Below are 13,953 nucleotides of genomic sequence, written 5' to 3' on the forward strand. Positions count from 1 at the left end.
CCTTAATTTCCCATTCCTTTCACCCTACCTTTTAAGTGGTTTGCTGGACACCTAACTCATCTTTTAGACTCGGGTGGTTTCACATTTTACTGGTGGACTCTGAAGATCATGACCACTATTCCCCATCCCTCAGCCTACCTGCTTCCAGCATTGCCAGTAACTCTGTCAAGCTAGTAGCTGGTATGAATGTCTCTTTGCCCTCCTGGGGCATTCTCCAGAGTCACTGAAAGTTGCTGTGCCGCCCAGGCACATCTCTGGGGAGAAGTTAACCCCTCTAGGGGCAACGATGGCATTGTTTGTGAATAAAAGACCCAGGCTTCCCTTCCCTTGCATAGGTGGACCTGTTCCCTTCCAACAGGTTGGAACCATGGTTCTCCATGGTTCTTCAAAGAGACCCCTGAGCAATTGGGCAGTGATTGTTCGCTGTGGTGACTTGCATATTAAACACCTTTATTGACTCATTGGAAAAGACTCTGATGCTGGGAGGGATTGGGGGCAGGAGGAGAAGGGGATGACAGAGGATGAGATGGTTGGATGGCATCACTGACTCTATGGGCATGAGTTTGAGTGAACTCCGGGAGTTGGTGATGGACAGGGAGGCCTGGCATACTGCACTTCATGGGGTTGCAAAGAGTCAGACATGACTGAGTCACTGAATTGAACTGAGTAGACTATTACTTCTTTTTTTTACTAAACATTTATTTTATTTTTTTTATTGTAGTAGGAACACATATGAAATCTATCCTCTTAATAAATTTTAAGTGTACTACTATACATTATTGTTCACTAGAGGTGAATGCTGTACAGTAGGTCTCTAGAGCTCATTCATTTTACTTAGTTGAAATGTTTTGTCTGTTTGTCTACTGATGATTAACTCTCTACGTTTCCCTCCCCTGGTCTCTGGGAACCACCATTCTGGCCTTCGATTTTATGAATCTGATGATTCTAGCTAACTCATATAAATGGTACTTGTCTTTCTGTGTCTGGCTTATTTCACTTGGTATAATGTCCTCAAGAGGTTCATCCATATTGTTGCATATTGTAGAGTTTCTTCCAATTTTAAGGTTGAATAATATGGTGTTGGAGAAGACTCTTGAGAGTCCCTTGGACTGCAAGGAGATCCAACCAGTCCATGCTAAAGATTAGTCCAGGGTGTTCATTGGAAGGACTGATGATGAAGCTGAAGTTCCAGTACTTTGGCCAGCTGATACAGAGAGCTGACTCATTTGAAAAGACCCTGATGCTGGGAAAGATTGAGGGCAGGAGGAGAAGGGAATGACAGAGGATGAGATGGTTGGATGGCATCACCGACTCAATGGACATGGGTTTGGGTAGACTCCGGCAGTTGGTGATGGACAGGGAGGCGTGGCGTGCTGTGGTTCATGGGCTTGCAGAGTTGGACACGACTGAGTGACTGAACTGAACTGAATATTCTATTATGTATATATCATTTTTCAATCCATTCATCCATTGATAGACATTTTGCTTCTACAGCATAGCTATTATGAATAGAGCTGCAATGAACATGGATGTGCTAATAATTCTTTGAGATCCTGGTTTTAGTTCTTTAGGATATATACCCAGAAGTGATAGTTCTATTTTTAATTTTTTGAGGACTCTGTGCTGTTTTCCATAGAGGCTGCACCATTTTGCATCCCCAACCAGCAGTGTGCAAGGGTTCATTTCTCCACATCCTCACCCACACCTGTTGTCTTTTGTTAAGACTATTACTTTTTGAGAGTAAAGAGCTTATCTTATTCATTGTTGTTCCCTTGGTATTATTAATAAAACTGGCATAAAGTGAATCCTTATCCATGTGTAAAAAACATAAGATATGAGAGCTTTCTTCAGATCTCTCAAGGGCTGTCTTGTGTTTACAAATGTCTGTGGAGCAGAAATAAGACCAAAGAGTAGAAATTACAAGCTATGGACATTTCTTCCCTATGGGAACTCTCAATGCACTGAAGGGAGGGGACCTTCCTTAGTAGCAGTGGTTTGTTGTTGCGTGATGACTCACTTGGTTTGTCCACTCGTCTGTCTCTAGCCAAGAATTCCTGTAATAGAGAGTTTTATGGCAAATGAGTTCCACACACAGATGCCTACAGAGACCAGGCAGACATGTGAACCAGTGAGGCAGGCCAGGCATAAGATAATTGGGAATGGTTGGAAGTACATGGAAATACACTGCCTGCCCTGTCTAAATGGGCTGGCTGCTCCTCAGCTCCAGCCAACAGTTTTGCAAGAAGGTAAGTTCACCACTGCCAGGCCTTTCATTTTTTTCAAGGGAAAACAGAAATCTGGATTCTTAAAACTTCTCAGTTTAAAAAGTATGTGGGTCAAGAAAGCATCACTGTGGTTCGTTATTGACCATGGTTGTGAGTGTGCAACCTTTGTGTAATTTATGTAGCAGAGGATGTTAAAGCCTCAGGTGTGAGGACAGCCTCCTCAAGAAACTGGCCTGGGGTCTGATCAGTTTGCTCCCTCCAGCCCATAAACGTACTCTGCTTGTTCCCAGCTTGGGCCTTTGGCCATCCTGTCCTCACAGCAAGGAAGCTCTGTGGCTTTCGCACTTCCCACTACGGCTCTTTTTCCCAAAATCCTATCTTCTTGGTCCACCTCTAATATTTCCTGCTCTTGAATATCTGCTGCACTTGGTCATTGTCCAGTGGTCTCATAGTCTGTGTTATTTAACTGAGTCATAAGTCTCTCATAGTAGGGGCTTCTATTTCACATGTCTTTCCTGTCATTTGTAGCATAGGGTTCTTGCAAGAAAGATGCTTGCTCCTTGGAAGAAAAGTTATGACAAACCTAGGCAGCATATTAAAAAGCAGAGACATTACTTTGCTAACAAAATTCCATCTAGTCAAAGATATGGTTTTTCCAGTAGTCATGTATGGATGTGAGAGTTGGACTATAAAGAAAGCTGGGCGCTGAAGAATGGATGCTTTTGAACTGTGGTTTTGGAGAAGACTCTTGAGTCCCTTGGACTGCAAGGAGATCAAACTAGTCAATCCTAAAAGAAATCAGTCCTGAATATTCATTGGAAGGACTGATGCTGAAGCTGAAGTTCCAATACTTTGGTCACCTCCTGATGCTGGGAAAGATTGAAGACAGGAAGAGAAGGGGACGACAGAGGATGAGATGGTTGGATGGCATCACCGACTCGATGGACGTGAGTTTGAGCAAGCTCTGGGAGTTGGTGATGGACAGGGAAGCCTGGCATACTGAAGTCCATGGGGTCGCAAAGAGTTGGACACGACTAAGCTACTGAACTGAACTGAACTTGCTCTTCTGAAGCTGAACTTCCAGTGTTGAGAGATAAGCACAGGCCACTGAACAAATAAGCATAAGAAAATTGGACAGTATTTGTGAGAATAAATAAAATAGTTTGGGGAGAAAAAAATAGGATGGAAAGAATATGTGTGTGTGTGTGTTTGTGTGGGTGTGATTATTCTGGGTTGGAGATGGGAGAAGGTCTTCCTGATGCTGTGACATCTGAGACTTGAATGACTATGAAGGGCTAGCCATGTCAAGATTAGGGGAAGAACATTCCAGGGCAACAGAACAGCTGATGCAGTGGGTCCAAGGCAGAAGCCTGTGTGGTGAGCTGGAGGCTCAGCAAGGAAGTCATCGGGAAAGGAAATTTTAGAACTAGCAACTAAATTATTCAAGTGAACTTATTGTACAATTATTACTGTTTAAGTGTATATAGCTGTGATCATTTAGATCTCAGAATCTCTGCCATGATTTCAGGATCAGATTCAGTAATTACCAAAGATTCACAGAGGAGAAAATGATTGTGTTAGAATTCACATGATATATCCTACTTTGAAGCCTCAGATTTCCCATGGATAGGATAGGACACTGGCAGTGTTTCAAGAAAATGGCACCTGGTATTATGTTCTTAAACTGTATTTGTGTTGGAAGTAGTCATATAGCAGTGAGCATTCATGCAGTAAGAAACAATTCCTTCATCCTTTAATAATTGCCCTCAAGGATTATAAGAGAGATGAAGCATCCATTTTAAAAGTTAACTGGACAAGGACGAAAGCTCTGTCCACAGAGTTTCAGATTTTCCTGGATTTTCTGGTATCTACACAACAGAGACCTGCTGAATTGCCAGCATATAACAAGCCAGAACCCTGGATCCAGAGAGCATTTGTGATGTCCAGCCAATGCAGAACTGCTTTCCCCACGAAGGGTGGTCTCCAAATCTGTTGTAGCCTTTGGCAAGATGTTTATATCACAACTGAAAACAGATGCCCTTTCTGCCCTTTCCTTTGTTGTCTGAGTTACTACTGTTCAGGGGGTGTGAGCCATGGCAGTCTCTCACGCACCTTCAGAACGCCCAGCGAGAGTCCTCATTAGACATTCCTGTCCTGAAGCCTTGCTGTGAAACACTTGACAAAACAGAGTAGACACAGTGAGGTTCTAGTAATCTGCTCAGTACCTTCTGAATGTTTCTTATCACAAATCAGAACACTAGTCCTGAGGTTTAATATAAAAAAACCCCACATCTCTCTAGATAGTTTCTGCTTGAGAATATTTAATCCTAAAGGAAAACCAAAGCATGCTCTTGCTAATGGACTGTTTGTTTGTTGTTGTTGTTGGTATTGAATTTTATTATAGGATATATTTGTATTATATATATATATATATGACATTGACATTCCAGAGTATCAAAAAACACTGTAAATTCTTGATTAAAAGGGACTTATTAGACATAAGACTGAATATAATGTGTAGACTTTGCTTGGATCCTGCTGTAAATTGACTGAAACCGAAACAACTGGGAAAATTTAAATACGGATTGAATATGAGACGATGTTAAGGAATCATTGGTAATTTTGTTAGATGTGATAATGATACAGAGGTTATGTAAGAAAATATCCTTATTTTATAGAGTTGCACTCTGAAATATATAGGAAGGAAATGTCACATGTATAATTTATTTTAAAACACTAGCAAAATATTGAAGCAAATATTGCAAAAAATTATTGTTCAGTCTAGGTGATGGGCATATGGAACATGTATTTCCTTTGTTGTCCTGTATATAATTTGAAGTTTAAAAAATTGCTCTGCAAATTGTGACATAGCAGAGCAATTTGTCAGCTAAGTAGCACTATTTTACAATGTTAGTGGATGTTGCTTTATTGTGCCTTTTGTGCTGCAGCCATAAATATCAGTGGACCTGGAAACTAGATGATTTTTTGGAAATGAGACATTACAGTATATTGAAATACCGATATTCAATATTTTCTTCTTATGTATGCCCTCCGCCCTACCCTTGTGCTCTCATTTTGCAACTTGGCCTATGATTAGGGAAGTGAAATAGTTCACAAATAAAACTGAAACATATAGAATCCTAAAGCTAGAATTTTAAACATTTTGTTTCAATGTCAACTTTTAAAAAGAATATTTTTAAACTATAGTTACCAATGTCATTTTCCTCCCTTTCAAAATGTGTATTCTATAATCTGGATTATATTCAGTTCAGTTTAGTTCAGTCGCTCAGTCGTGTCTGACTCTTTGTGACCCCCATGGACCACAGCACACCAACCAGGCCTCCCTGTCCATCACCAACTCCTGGAGTCCCCCAAACCGACGTCCACTGAGTCGGTGATGTCATCCAACCATCTCATCCTCTGTCGTCCCCTTCTCCTCCCGCCCTCAATCTTTCCCAGCATCAGGGTCTTTTCAAACGAGTCAGCTCTTCACATTAGGTAGCCAAAGTATTGGAGTTTGAGCTTCATCATCAGTCCTTCCAATGAATACTTAGGACTGATCTCCTTTAGGACAGACTGGTTGGACCTCCTTGCAGTCCAAGGGACTCTCAAGAGTCTTCTCCAACATCACAGTTCAAAAGCATCAATTCTTTGGCACTCAGCTTTCTTTATATACATGGATTATATTAACATGCATAAAATTATTGGTACTGTCTAATGTAGATACATGCCTATCAATGGCCCATCTTTTCCTTTCTCTATTCAGGGATTTTGAAGGAGTTCTTGTTAAATCTACTAGTGCTTTTTCTTCAGACAACTTTGTTGCAGATGCTATGTGCCAGTATTGGGTATTGTTAAGACTTTCTTACCTTAAGATATTTTGATACCTAGACCCTAAAATAATATATTTTAATATATGACAATTCTCAATAATATGTAATATTCCCATTTCCATTGAACCTATTGATGGAAATAAATTCACACTGCAGTGTGCACTGAGTCACATGACCTGGTTACTGATGAAGCAAAGCATGTTGTTGTATTTTTATCCCCACCTGCATTTAACTTGTAAGTTCATTTATTGTCTTGTTTTTCATCCTATGTAGTATCAGTAGTTGTAGATTCAATACCAAAGGGAATCTGGCTGTCCCCTTTCCTCAACTTGTACATTTTTAGTAAGCTGTGAGTATTGGCACTGTACTTTTTTTTTTAAATAACAGTGTCTAAATGGAGGCATCTTGATTTTGAACTGGAGTTAAATCATCCTTCTGAATGTTCAGCAGTGAACACACATTGTGCACTTGTCATGTAAGGCACTGGTGAAGGTTCTGTGGAGTACAAGGTTGCAGACTATCAGATGCATGGAACCAGGAGACCTGGTTTCTGTCTTCAGGAGCTGGCAAACGTTGTGGAGACAATTACTATGGAAAGTATATGATAAGTATATGAGTTATGAGAGTGGTACTGTGGAGGGGAAAAAAATGTAACCTAAAACTTTAATATAATTTGTTGGTTGTTAAGTATGTTGTCATGCATTTGTTATTTTTTAATATAAAATTATAAAAGCACTACTGAAAAAGCAGTAATATTCTAGGAGAGAGGAACCTGGAGGCAGACCCTGGAAGAGAGAATCATGTAGAAAAGGCTACCTTGAAAGCATGTTCAGTGTCCTTCAGTTGGGGGGACAGGGCCAGCTTCAGGTGGCTCTGCAAGGAGGGAGCCAGGGAGAGATCCTACAACTTCACTCTCCTCCCTCCCACCTCTCGTTGATCTTCTCCCTTTTTCTAATCTAAAGGCAAGGGAGCCCGCTGGTGTAGTCCATCCAAGTCAGCCTCCTGGGGCAGATAGCAGAGTAGATAAGGGCAGAAAGTAGAACAGTTATCATCCTCTTCTCAAAATATAACAATATGAGGGGGATGCTTGGAGGGAGTTCTTCATAGAATCATAAAATGTTAGAGCTGGAAGGATCCTGAGAAATAATTTTCAACTTCATTTTGAAGATGGGGAAATAGAGCTCTATAAAAATAGCAACGAGTACAGTGAGTTGTCACATGACAGACCTTTGGATTCTTAGCCCAGGCTTTTCCCAGCAGGACAGGCAGATTAGCCTCTGTGTATTTTTCAAGTTTTTCCCAGAGGCACCACACTTACTCAGCCACTGTTAAGCATGGGTGAAAATGGTAAGAAGGTTTTGGTTGTTATTCAAGGGAACATATGAGTACTATAAACACAGTCATTGCAGTAGGACATGTTTCTACAACTGGAGTAAGAGTCATTCCGGATAATCTGGAAGGCACAGAAATATGTCAAGGAGAAAGTAAAGCCACCCACAATGCACCACAGAGATGATGACTGGTAACATTTTGGTGCTTTCTTATAATTTTTTAAAATTAAAATGTACAGTTTTATATTTTATGTTTTCACTTAATAATGAACAATTTCCCATGGAGTAGTAGGATGCTTTAGTAGCAATAGTATAGCACAATATTTTTAACAGATGTAGCATGATTTTAAAAATATTTTCTGTTGTTAGCAATGTGGATTCATTCTTAGTTTCTGTTGTGATAAAGAATGCTACAGTATATACACATATATACATGTATTCTTTACACACACACATACAGAAGTAATTGTGCTTATCTCTAGGAAACATTTTTATAAATAAAAGTTCTAGTATAAGCATTTTCAGGGGTTCTTTCTGGTGGATCACAGAGGAAAGAATGTGGCTCTGGGGTAAGAAGTCATGACTTGTTCTGCTCTGCCACTTTCTAGATGTGTGAACTTAAAGTAAAATTGACTTGAAAAGAGTAATTTAGACTATAAGGAAATCTTTCAGAAAGACCTATTTAAAATCTAAGGTATTAATAATAAAGACAGAAATGGAAGTTCTCAATAACTGTATTTTTCTTTGCAATGACTTGTCCAGTAACTCTTTTTTTTCTTTTGAATTTTTTTTTTCCTGGCCAGTAACTATTTCTAACTCTGTCCGTATAATCTTCCTTCCTAAGTGCTCACCTTCAAACTCTACCAGCGGGCAAAGCATGTGTACAGTGAGGCTGCGAGAGTGCTCCAGTTTAAGAAGATATGTGAAGAAACACCTGACAACATGGTCCAGCTGCTGGGGGAGTTAATGAACCAGAGCCACATGAGCTGCCGGGACATGTACGAGTGTAGCTGCCCTGAGCTGGACCAGCTGGTGGACATCTGTCGGTGAGGCTGAAAGAGCAGTGTGGCGGGATGCTACCAGGGAAACTATTTAATGGGGAAAGAAAGTGGGATGCCACCAGGGAAACTGTTTAATGGAAAAAAGCAGCATTTTTGTAATCTTCTCAGTGAAGGAAGATCCTTCCCACTTTGTATCAGAGGGTTTGTCTGTGACATACAGCTAGACTTGTTCCTTTCTAAAAATATGTAAGATAAAAGACTGGAGACTCAACTCCATGGCTTTATGAGGTTCCAGGTTTGGAGTCAGTTCTTCAAACATCATAAAAAAAGACTTTTCCATTTTTGGATGATGTTTCAGGGAGATTTTCTCAGACACAGACCCTGTTGTTACTTTCTCATGGTATTTTAAGCAATGGTTTCCACTACACTGCAGCTCCACCAGCATCTCCTGTTTGGTGTCCTAAATTTAACAGTTTTATTCAAAAGAGGAGAAAGAAAGGAAAGAGGACCTCAAGCCTAACAGAAGTGTACCAGGGGAGAGGATGCTGTAGGAGTTACTCAGAGGCAGCATTTCCTGTTTTCCAGGTTTAGGTTAGACAATTTGGGGAAAAGGATTGAAGAAAGCCCAGTTAATGAATGGACAGTTGGAACACAAATGTAAAGAGGAAAACTCTTTCATAAAGCCCGAGAACAACATCCTTATAATCGCTGGAGAAGGGGGATAATAGAGTAGAATGGTTCCTTTACCCAGAAGGGAACTCACTGACCTTGGAGGACAGAAAGGGAAATTGGGGGAACTCTCAAATGGATTGATGTTCTTTCCATTGTGAGAAAGTCATAGAGAACTGCCTGCAATTAGCAATGAAAATATAATTAACCAGTTGGCGCCTGCGGCTTGCCTCACTCATTGCCACACACCCAGCCTGAAAAGTTTAAACCAAGTAGCTCCAGTGAATGTAAATGGCATGTGTAACCCAACTTGTTGAGAGACTTGAACACAACCTTGCTGAAAATCACTCTGTCAGTGTTTCCTCACTCTCTGCCAAAAAAGCTTTCAGAGCTTGTTTCATTGAAAGTACTCTTTTCTGAAACTATCAAGGGCAGATATTGTTCATTTCTGGAAATAACAAAAAGTGGAATGATTTCTGCATAAATGAAGCAGAAGCATCTTTGCTAAGAAGGTAGTAGGATAGTTTGGATCCCATCTGAAAAGCAATGGAGGGGTATTTGCCAGCCTCCTGGAATTCTCAAATGGACTTTCTTGTTCTGGCATGGTCAACCAGCTCTTGTCTTTATGCAGCATACATTCACATGGGTAAAGAGGAAAATGACAACTGAAAATAGAGTGGCACTGATAAGTGTTATGAAAAAAATAGAAAGGCTGGCGAGTCCTAGGGGTGGGTGGGTAGTCTTTATATTGATGGGCTGAAGAAGGCCTCTCTGAAGAGATGGTTGGGCAAAGACCTGAAGGAAGTGAAGAAATGAGAACAGTGGCTGTCACATGTGAGGAACAGTCCAGGAGGAACAGTCCACACGGAGGGCAGCATAGGAGGAGAGGGCAGCAGGGGATGAAGTAGGAGAGGCCATGAGGAGTCATACCCCTGAAGCTTGTTGGCCATTGGAAGGACTCTGAGTGGGAAAAGGTGGCAATGGAAGTGTGAAGTGATTTTATGCCAGATGTTCCTTGAAGGAAGAGTCAAGAATATTGCTGTATGGGTGAAAGTGAGGAATCAAGATGACTTCTGGGTTTTTGACCAGAGAAAATTTCCTTGTTTCTGTGAAAGACATATTTTGGGGGGCCAGGCTTCACATTTCTGGGTCAGAATGATCTTCTAGTTCCATAAGATATGAAAGCAGGAAGAGGCCTTAGAGATCCAAGAGAATTCTAAGAGGGTAAGAGATTGGAACAAGGTAACATAATGAGTCATTGGGAAAGCCTAGCTCCCCATCTAGTATATATATATATTTTTTGCCACACCTGTTTCTCTCTCCTTGGGTTATACTGAAAGTGAAAGTGTTAGTCAGTCAGTCATGTCTGACTCTTTGTGACCCCATGGACTGCAGCCCGCCTTCCAGGATCCTCTGTCCATGGGATTTTCCAGGCAAGAATACTGGAGTGCATTGTCATTCCCTTCTCCAGGGGATCTTCCCAACCCAGCGATTGAACCTGGGTCTCCCACATTGGAGGCAGATTCTCTACCATCTGAGCCACCAGGGAGGCTGAGATGTATTTGAATGGGGGACTTTAACCTATTTTCCTTTATTAAAGTTTTAATGATGGCGGCTCTGGTTTTCTATAGGTTGCATTATTTGAACATGGAGCAAAGCCATGTTGAGCAGGGAAGGGCAATGTGTGGAGAAGGATGAAAACTGGGCTGGAATTTAGGAAGGATGGGTTCTAGCTCTGCCTTGTTTCACTCTGAGCTTTGTGACTTTGAACTGTCACCTTGCTTTATGATCTCCAATATGCTTTTCTGTTCTAGCAGTCTATAGATCTCTCTCTATATATTTTTTGAAAGTGTGCTTCTAGTGGAAGATTTAGTGGCTGTGTTTTAAAAGGGTAGAGAAGAACATGCCTTTTGCTTTTTTATTTATTTGTTTTTGGAAACTCCTTTTCTTAATGGCAGCTAAACTGTCTCTGTCTAGACCATTTTCATCTGCTGTACTGATTTTCAGTTGGGTCTGGTGAAAGGAGATCACTCCCTTTTTTATGGTTGTTTTGTTTGGAATTGCTAAGTATCAAAATTACTTTCTTATTCTATATGGACTGTTTGGACTGAGTTTCCCATATTGAAAGATTACCTTTTGGCATGTTGGAAATATTGGCTAGAATAGTTGTCTGGTCTCTTAGCTTCTTAAATAATTTTCTCTTTGCTGTTACTGGGGGCAGCAGGTGATATTATTCAAATATGCCAGTTGATTACTAGTTACTAAAGGTCTTGAGTAGCAGAGCAACCTCAGAGGAGGATAGTCTGGGAGAATTAAGTAGACGTAGTCATTAATGCCATGACTTCCTAAGTCAGCACATACTTTTCATAGGGCTATTTGTGTCCCACAGGAAACGGTATTTAAATTCCATTTTCAAAAGCTCTGGTACTTTCCTTTATGTGGATGTATGAGGCAAAAAGGGAGGAATGCAGAAGAATGCAAGATAGTGGTAAAACAGAATGGTTAACACAGGAGAGAAAGACAATAGGAGAGTTCAGTTCAGTCGCTCAGTTGTGTCCGACTCGTTGCAACCCTATGAATCTCAGCACGCCAGGCCTCCCTGTCCATCACCAACTCTCGGAGTTCACTCAGGCTCACGTCCATCAAGTCAGTGATGCCATCCAGCCATCTCATCCTCTGTCGTCCCCTTCTCCTCCTGTCCCCAATCCCTCCCAGCATCAGAGTCTTTTCCAGTGAGTCAACTCTTCGCATGAGGTGGCCAAAGAACTGGAGCTTCAGCTTGAGCATCATTCCTTCCAAAGAAATCCCAGGGCTGATCTCCTTCAGAATGGACTGGTTGGATCTCCTTGCAGTCCAAGGGACTCTCAAGAGTCTTCTCCAACACCACAGTTCAAAAGCATCAATTCTTCAGTGCTCAGCCTTCTTCACAGTCCAACTCTCACATCCATACATGACCACTGGGAAAACCATAGCCTTGACTAGATGGACCTTAGTCAGCAAAGTAATTTCTCTGCTTTTGAATATGCTATCTAGGTTGGTCATAACTTTTCTTCCAAGGAGTAAGCATCTTTTAATTTCATGGCTGCAGTCACCATCTGCAGTGATTCTGGAGTCCAAATAAATAAAGTCTGACACTGTTTCCACTGTTTCCCCATCTATTTCCCATGGAGTGATGGGACCGGATGCCATGATCTTCGTTTTCTGAATGTTGAGCTTTAAGCCAACTTTTTCACTCTCCTCTTTCACCTTCATCAAGAGGCTCCTCACTTTCTTCTATAAGGGTGGTGTCATCTCCATATCTGAGATTATTGATATTTCTCCCAGTAATCTTGATTCCAGCTTGTGTTTCTTCCAGTCCAGCGTTTCTCATGATGTACTCTGCATATAAGTTAAATAAGCAGGGTGACAACATACAGCCTTGACGTACTCCTTTTCCTATTTGGAACCAGTCTGTTGTTCCATGTCCAGTTCTAACTGTTGCTTCCTGACCTGCATACAGATTTCTTAAGAGGCAGGTCAGGTGGTCTGGTATTCCCATCTCTTTCAGAATTTTCCACAGTTTCCTGTGATCCACACAGTCAAAGGCTTTGGCATAGTCAATAAAGCAGAAATAGATGTTTTTCTGAAACTCTCTTGCTTTTTCCACGATCCAGCAGATATTGGCAGTTTGATCTCTGGTTCCTCTGCCTTTTCTAAAACCAGCTTGAACATCAGGAAGTTCACAGTTTACATATTGCTGAAGCCTGGCTTGGAGAATTTTGAACATTAGTTTACTAGCGTGTGAGATGAGTGCCATTGTGCAGTAGTTTGAGCATTCTTTGGCATTGCCTTTCTTTGGGATTGGAATGAAAACTGACCTTTTCCAGTCCTGTGGCCACTGCTGAATTTTCCCAATTTGCTGGCATATTGAGTGCAGCACTTTCACAGCATCATCTTTCAGGATTTGAAATAGCTCACCTGGAATTCCATCACCTCCTCTAGCTTTGTTTGTAGTGATGCTTTCTAAGGCCCACTTGACTTCACAGTCCAGGATGTCTGGCTCTAGATGAGTGATCACACCATCGTGATTATCTGTGTCGCGAGTATCTTTTTTGTACAGTTCTTCTGTGTATTCTTGCCACCTCTTCTTAATATCTTCTGCTTCTGTTAGGTAAATGGTAAATGAAAAAGGTCCAAATTAAAATGGCAACACTCTTAAGCCCTGGTTCCTTCTGCAGCTTTATGACTATCTTGGTGGGCAAGCAAGTGTGGGATGTGCTGGGAAGGACCTGGCAAGGCTTGATGTGGGCCACTGGTACCATAAAGTCATCGTCTGATAGAGTACTGTTTTGTTTAAGAACAACCATCACCTCAGTAATTCCCTGTCTCCTTAAAAAAAGTTAACACCAACGGGCAAGTTGTGACTAAGACGGGGCAGCCTGAGAAGGTTGGTTGCCTTGTGGTGATCAGAAGAGGGAAGAGGGAAGCTGAGGTTGGGGAGGAGCACTGCCAGAGACTCTCTTTAGACCACCTTCCCTGGTCCACTTGCGGCACTTAAAATTCAGTTAGCTTTTCGGAAGGCCTGCTTGGAAACTGTTTGCTTGAAAAGACAACTGACCGACTGAGTGAATGAAGGATTTGATATGTAGAATACTTGGCACTATCTACAATCTTAATGTGATCTGAGCTCGGTGTCTCCAGGTAGCTTGTCTATAGGACAGCTTTATGACTCAAGTGGAGAGAGGTGGGGGAAAAAGGATAGAAGAGATCACAGATGCTTGAATTTGTTACAGCTGAGCCTTTTACTGCTTTTCAAGAGAAAATCAGTTTAAAATCCAAGGAAAGGGCTGGAGAGGGAGAAGGAAATTATACTTATTCAGTTAGACTGCTTATTTTTAAAATTAAATTAGAAAAC

At 41.3% G+C, this 13,953-nt stretch overlaps 1 protein-coding gene across 1 annotated transcript in view; it reads left to right on the forward strand.

Moving 5' to 3' along the window:
• The window catches only part of GALK2 (galactokinase 2), a 135,950-nt gene that overhangs the window by 117,632 nt on the left and 4,365 nt on the right, over nucleotides 1-13,953 (forward strand). The window contains exon 9 of the mRNA XM_068964910.1: nucleotides 8,234-8,435. Coding sequence (XP_068821011.1) covers nucleotides 8,234-8,435 — 202 coding nt within the window. The remainder of the gene's footprint in view (nucleotides 1-8,233; nucleotides 8,436-13,953) is intronic.

This window comes from Capricornis sumatraensis, chromosome 2 (assembly GCF_032405125.1).
Source record: "Capricornis sumatraensis isolate serow.1 chromosome 2, serow.2, whole genome shotgun sequence".
Taxonomy (NCBI): Eukaryota; Metazoa; Chordata; class Mammalia; order Artiodactyla; family Bovidae; genus Capricornis; species Capricornis sumatraensis.